Source organism: Pinus tabuliformis, chromosome 3_1 (genome assembly GCF_031772625.1).
Source record: "Pinus tabuliformis cultivar Carrire ecotype Pingquan chromosome 3_1, CPIR1, whole genome shotgun sequence".
Classification (NCBI taxonomy): Eukaryota; Viridiplantae; Streptophyta; class Pinopsida; order Pinales; family Pinaceae; genus Pinus; species Pinus tabuliformis.
In genome coordinates this window covers 700787384-700795257 of record NC_142301.1, presented here as the reverse complement: position 1 = coordinate 700795257, position 7874 = coordinate 700787384, and the positions used below count along the sequence as shown (strand labels likewise).

Below are 7874 nucleotides of genomic sequence, written 5' to 3'. Positions count from 1 at the left end.
TGTGAATTAAAATCAAATTTAGTCTTAACAGCTACTTGAAAATAATTAATTAATTTATTTTAAATTAATTAGTTGGAGAAATTCAAGTTAGAAGTCTTTCTGAAGTCACGCAAGAGTTATCCCTTAAATTAAGGAGATAAGATTGAGATATATTTGAGTTGTAATTAGTTAACTCATTTCACTGAGTTAAGTCTAGTTAAATTAGTTCCAAATTGTTTGAGGATATAATAGTGAGTTAACAGTCAGTTGATGCATGCATGCACTCAACTAGTGCTACTCCAGTTAATTGAAGATTCCCTCATCAGAAACTCATGCATGTCTATTATGAGAAAAACCTAGTTGAGATTAAAGTCAAGGACAATGTACTATCAGTTGCACGTGTTTTCTCATGGAGAAAACGCATGCATGCAGTCAAGGATTTATCCTTGAGGATTGCACAGTTTTGAAGGATGGGTTTTCCACTTGGTAACAAGGAATCATCCACAAGGAACAACACAAGGAAATAGGAGCTTGGAGGGCATATAGGAAGGCTGGAGAGAAGCCAAGATTGCGTGTGAGCATCTGTGAGGATTGTACTGGGCGCTGGCTAGTTGTGAGAGCTAAGCCTTTGTATAATTCCTATGTAATCAATGTAAACTTTGAAACGAGAACTCTGGCCAAAAAATCCCTAAAAAACATCAAAAACAGTGCTAAAAATGAAAAGTGTGTATACTGGAACCATGATTTTATTTTTTAGGGGTCAATTTTGAACATGTTTTAAAAATGGCAGTGACTACGAAATCTATATGAAATTTTCGTGCAAAATATAGCTTCCAAACGAAAAAGTGATGATACTAGAACGATGATTTTTTTTTTAGGGTCAATTTTCAAACCTTTTAAAAAATGCTAGTAAAACCAAATTTTTATGTGCCAAACAAAGTTTTTTATGAGGAAAAAAACACATTAATGTTTTTGGTAGAATATCATTTTTCTTTCCTAAGTATAAATTCAACATGTTTTCAACCATTACATGCCATGGTTATTACACCTAAACATAGATGGACAAATTTACCATGTCACATCAAGCACATTTTCCTGATTATCCTTATTTTAATTTTGAGAATGACAAATTCATAGGAGGCCAGGATTTCACTAAAAAGAGCAACTGGAGTCAGATTACAGTGAATCTCCTCTGATGACCCTCGCTAAACTGATCACCCTCTCCATAAATATGTTCACAAAAAGTTCACAAGGAATCCCAAAAGCAAGTTTCATTTGTTCTAAAGCAACTCAGTTACAGCTCAAGAACCTTATTACTCCCTCATAAATGTGTTCCCGAGAAATGAAGGTAGGATAACTTCATTTGCTATCAATAAATCCCAAACCTAGATGCCAGAGTATTTTCTCTCAAGAATGAAATAATTGGAAAAAACAAGCAAGTTCCCAAAAGATAACTCTAGTGTCAATCACAATCCTAATAATGCATCATCAGTGAAATCATACCCCACATGTAGGGAGAATACGATGAGCTACCTACGACAACTTGATTTACTTTGATTAGAGTATCTAAGGCCATAATAATAATCTATTTTAATTTCTTTCCAAACCTTTAAAGGAAGGTCACTGTCACTATCATCTTATGAACCACAATAATAACTTTGATGGCGTTTTAAATATAGTTACATGGTATTTTTTGTTTGTCTTATTTTGTTGCAGGTGACTCATGAGGAGCACATGGACACTAATACCACAATGGGAAACACAACCAAAATGAGAAAACTAAATTTGGACCTCCATTAACATCAATTACCACTGAGAAAGGATTACATTTATCAAATTCACTACGAATATCGTAACAACAGCATAAAAACATCTCCCTTGGCAACAATTCTAAGAAGTCAATTAGGTCAAGAATTTACACCCAATATAAGGAGACACCCCTATTAATATGGTTATTCAGTGCATTGATTCCCCCACTATTATTAATTAGATGTTACCCATCCTCATATCTAAATAAAAGAAAATGGAGAAATAAAATAAATGAAAAGCATCCCAATGGGGGAAGTAATGAGGGATATAAAAACCTTTTATGGGACTATGAACATCTAGTTGGTAGTAAATTCTTATTATTTCATTGTGGTGATGACATTGTAGACATAGAAACTCATTAATATTGGAAGAATACTTTTAGAAATTCTTGAGTCATATTTAAGGAGTCAATAATAACCCTAATGACTCCACAACACACCCTATTACCAACTATCTTATATCTGACATTTAGTTATTAATTTGATCTTATATCTATCATTTAGTCATTAATTTGATTATTTTCTTATTATTCAGTTATATAATTGTATCATATTATGTTTGATCCTAAATCAAATATTTATCAGAGTGAGGAAAAGATACTCCAAACTATACTCACCAGAAACTACAGTAAATAAATGGGAAACCTACATGAATAAAACAAAACTACAATGCAATTTAATTGATCAAAATAAAATAAAACTACAATGCAATTTAACTCATCAAAATAAAACAAAACTACCTTGCAATTAGATTGAGACTACACTTACTTTCCTCTTACAATTAGATTGAAACTCCACTTACTTCCTATACTAGTGCTGGAACTAAAATAAAAAGACATTGGAAATTTTAAAAGTACATGCATATTAAACTACAACTTTGAATGGAGAAACTGCAATAATTTAATAATCTAAGCATAACCTAAACCTAATCTAAACAAATTCCTTGGAAATCTCTAAAAAAATAACTTAAAATGCTTTGTCGAAGGTCCTAGTTGTCAGACATACTTGAATGCACAATTGACTGATCAAAAATGAAAAGAAAAAAGACTTATCCTCTTTCATGCGAGTTTATTACTTACACTCTAATACCGACCCAAAAAGAATAGTAAAAAATTACACCCAAACAAGTAAAAATAAAACAATAAGGGAACATCGAGTAAGAGAGAAAACCCATCTATGGACCATCTATGGAAAATCTTTGAAAACTAATGAAAAATCTATGGATCATCCATAGAAGATGTAACAACAAGTCTGGCTCCACTGAGAGACCCAGAGGGTCGGTGAACTAAAAATTAGTGTGGTAGCGAAAATAGAATTCTTAAAGAGAAAATTAAGTCAATTGAGTTATACTTCTCAAGGGATGCGTTCACACAAAGGGCCAACTGAAGTGAACAATGATAGAGAGGGTTTTGCAATTTACAATCACGGAAAGTGAAAGCAATGCCCAATTTAAATTTAACATGAATAAACTGTAGGTCCCATCGGAGAAATTGCAATATATGCCTTTCAAGTAAAAAAGCCAGCAAAAATCATTAACGACTAAACCTGGAATGCAAATAGTATTGAGGGAACCAAAATAGTTAAGGATACTCATCGTTTTTTATAGATAGTGGGTCGTGCGGCAATTAAAAGACAATCAAGTAGAAATAGTAAAGTATAGAATATATATCTATTAGGCCAGTCAGGCTTGGGGCGATTACAAGGAAAAAAAAGACACAAAATGGTTTTATATAAATAGGTACCTGTGAGTATGCACGTACAGAATTCCAAGGGACACAAGTAGAATGATCAGCTCCTCTCCCTCCCTTCTTTCAAAGCTCTCCATCTGCCAGAGAATCATAAATGTAAGTTCTCATATTTTCATTTTTGATTGAAGTTAGAAACCAAAAACCAGAGTTATAATCCTGATAGCAGTTAAGAGGATTTAACTTGTCGACAACAGTTCGCCAGAAATGACACAGGTCATGGAGACGCTTTCTTCTGCAAAGAAAATTGCAACATGGCACAGGCCAGAAGGCTATTTAAGTACCCTTTGAAGTGTTGTGTAGTCCACACCCATTTCATATATGAGAAATGGTTTGGTATGCTTCGATCTAAGAAATAATTAAAAAGTACAATGGTCAGATAAATGATTAATTTAGAGAAAATAGAAAGAAAGATAAGAACAATGGTCTGGTAAACAACTATAGTAATCTTGATTGCCCATTTATTCAACCCATCTCTACAGTGAAAAATATCCAATCTCTCAACCAAACTATCACATAATGTATTTGGTTTTGAATTACAGTTTCAATCACATTTCATTTGGAATTCAAAAATAGAGTTAGAATCTGAATCCTAATTCAAGAACCACTTCTAACTTTCACCGGCACCATAGCTCAATCGAGGGTACTTCTGGTTGGTACAATGCATTAAATAATTTCGAGGCCACCAATGTTGTTGTGGACCATAGATCCATCAACACTGTCGTCAGTACGAAATTATATGCGCAGCAACACAGGTTCATTGTCTTTACGCATTAGAATGTGCAGCAACACAGGTTAGAGTCATATTCATTTTCGTCACGGTATTGATGGGCTTAGCCTCTCCGGCACCAGCACTGACATTTCCCCCTGTTGCAATAACACCCAAGGCAACCCTAGTTCAATTCCCAGTAGTGCCATCACCGCAGATCTTTCGCAAGGCTAGAATTTCTCCGCTTAATATCGTATTGGATGCCCAGTAAGCATTGTATGGGGCGATTCATAGCAGATGGGGTGATTCTGAGAATCGTCGGGTGGTGGGGCAATTCTCAGAATCGCCCTGCCACCGCCCCACTACCAGTGGTGGTGGCAGGGTGGTGGCGGGGCGATTCTCAGAATCGCCCCACCACCTTAGTTTTTTAAATTGACGACAGGATTATCCATTAATTCAATGTGCAGTTCAGAATCCATTTCCTAATACCTAATTCCATTTACAAGTTTGACATGGAATTGAATGACCAAAGCTAATACGTAACAATCATGGGCCTGCTGTGGGAAAGGGTGACTGAGGTGGATATTTTGTAGTGTGTGCCTTTAAAATTGAGGCAGAAATGGTATCATATCTATAATATTGGGGAAATTCCATGGAATTTTTAAGCATAAAGTTGAGGCAGAAATGGTATCACAGTAATAATATTCGGGAAATGACATGGCAGTATGTGGCCAACCGTTTGATTGTTTGTGGATATAATTGTTTGTATGTTGTTTTCATATTAATACTGACAATGACGTTCAATGAGAAAAGAGATGAGGTGTGATACATCTTACGGTGTGTCCGTTCAGCAAGATAAGACTCCCGCAGATCTTGTACATATTCTTCTCACAATTCACCACTTGTTGTAGGTACTTCCGCCAAGTTTTTCTTTACAGAAACTGCGAATGAATATTAAGCGGAAGTCAATTTAAAAAACTAAGTAATATATCTTTTACATTGAATTAATGGATAATCCTGTCGTCAATTTAAAAAACTAAGTAATATATCTTTCACTGACTGATTTTCCTCACTCTGATAAATATTTGATTTAGGATCAAACATAATATGATATAATTATATAACTGAATAATAAGAAAATAATCAAATTAATGACTAAATGATAGATATAAGATCAAATTAATGACTAAATGTCAGATATAAGATAGTTGGTAATAGGGTGTGCTGTGAAGTCATTAGGGTTAGAGTCATATTCATTTTTGTCACGGTATTGATGGGCTTAGCCTCTCCGGCACTAGCACTGACACTGTTCCCTGTTGCAATAACACCCAAGATGACCCCAGTTCAATTCCCAGCAATGCCATCACCGCAGATCTTTCGCAGGGCTAGGATTTCTCCACTTAATATCGTATTGGATGCCCAATAAGCATTGTTTGGGGTGATTTGTAGCAGATGGGGCAATTCTGAGAATCGTCAGGTGGTGGGGCGATTCTCAGAATCGCGTGGTGGCGGGGCGATTCTCAGAATCGCGTGGTGGCGGGGCGATTCTCAGAATTGCCCCACCACCCGACGATTCTCAGAATCGCCCCATCTGCTACGAATCGCCCCAAACAATTCTTACTGGGAATCCAATATGATAATAAGCAGATTTCAGAGGGAATTTTGATGTTAATTCATTTTTGCAGGAACAAACAAAATAGTTTTTTAGTAAAATTTCAATTTTGATGTGGAATGAAGAGCAGATCGCTCCAATGCGGGAGGTGTTCAGCCTATTCGACACCGACCATGACAGGTACATTACGGCGGCCGAACTAGGAACCGTGATGCGATCCCTGGGGGAGAATCCCACTCAGGCGGAGCTTAAAGAGATCATTAAATGCGAAGAGATCAGCGGCACCATCGACTTCCCTCACTTCGTGGACGTGATGAAACGGAACTTGAAGGGAGGGAGCTTCCATGTTCAACTCAGGGATGCCTTTAAAGCCCTCGATAAAGAGGAACCCGACAAGATTTTTGCCAGGGAACTCTGTCATATTATTACCAGCATCGGGGAGAAGCTGGAGCCATCGAAATTCGATGAGTGTATTCGAGAAATTAAGGTTGATTCTCATGGAAACATCTGCTACGAGATCGAGTTTTAAACAAAACAATATATTTTGGTTTTATATTTGATTAATAATAAAAGTATTCAGACCTCGATTTTGGGAGCTTTGTAAAATATTATTATATGTTATGTTATATAAAAAATAAACATAGGGAAAAGTGATACATAAATTATAAATTTTGAATTAAACAACTTTTGATAGATTGAACATGATGTATGAATTGAGTTTAAAATTTTGAAACTTCTTGATCGATTAAACATAATGGATGACACAACTTTTTGATAAATTGATCATAATAGATGACCTTAATTTGAGAAATTATGTTCTGATGAGATAAAATAGTTTATATTTTTCATTTGCAAATCTGTAATTTGCAATTTGCAATTCTTTGTTGATTACATAAAATAGTTTGCATTTTCCATTGCAAATCTGTAAATAATCACAAATGGATTCCATGCTCTCTTTGGCTAAGCAAATTGTTATAAACCAAGTCAAATCCAAACGTACGCAAGCAATGTTTGGTAAATGAAGGCAACCAAGTGCTTCAAAACTTGAGATATAGGGTGAGGGTCTTTCGACTATTTTAGTTAATGACTTGAAGTTGGAATGTGATCAGGCTATGTCAGTTAGGGTTTGTTAGGTTGAGTCAACAACTCACTTAATTCATTTTGTTTAGGGCCTATTAGGCTCATTTTGTTTGAATGCATGAGGTTAAAACAGTCGTTTTTGGGAGATTTGGGATCGTTTTGACTAGATTGGTATTAATAAATAAAAATTTCAATAATTTCTAATAAATTGATATGGTTTAATTCCACACATCATTATTAAATTGATAAATAGACAAATCACTTGGTGGAAATAAAAAAGTTTTTCAAAGAAGATTATCTTTTATCTCTTTGCATATATAAGATTTGTTTTCATTGATAATTCTATTGAGATGAATTGATTACAAGGGAAACAAGTGTGTAAGCAAGTCTTAATCATATAAATGAATTTCTCATGTAGACTTGAACATATATAATTTTGATTTTTTTTAATAAATATAAAATTAATTGTGTTTGGATGAATTATTGTGTTTTTTCTTCACTTGATTAACATTGGTAGTGGATGATAGGTAGTGAGTTCTTTTTATATATTACAATTCACCATTATTAAATTAGTTGAGTTTGTTTCATTAATTTTGAAAATTGGTCTAAAATTGTTATAAAATGTTTTAAAGTGATTTCATGTTTGTGAAAATATTGAATTTTGATAAAAATGAATGTTGAGTAGAATGATAAATACATTCTATTTTATAAAAGTGACATGGGCGCTGAGGAGGTGACATAAGGAAGAAAATGTTTATAATATGTTTATTGACTTTGGCATCATCATGAATAATAAGGTAGAAGTGCTTGTGGTTTTATAGGACCTTCTTGTGCCCATACAAAAAGGAGTTTGTAAAGTCACAAGTTTTGACAACTCTATTAAGCTCAGAATTATAGCCTATCTAAATCTCTTATTCATGATGCATAGATTAGGCATCTAT

The 7874-nt window shown here is 34.4% G+C and overlaps 1 protein-coding gene across 1 annotated transcript; it reads left to right on the top strand.

Annotated features, from left to right (window-relative positions):
- The first annotated feature begins 5992 nt into the window (after positions 1–5992).
- Positions 5993–6382, top strand: LOC149189066 (putative calcium-binding protein CML13). Its single transcript, XM_089410114.1, has one exon. It carries the CDS (start codon positions 5993–5995, stop codon positions 6380–6382), a length of 390 nt encoding a protein of 129 aa, XP_089266240.1.
- Positions 6383–7874: the final 1492 nt, after the last annotated feature.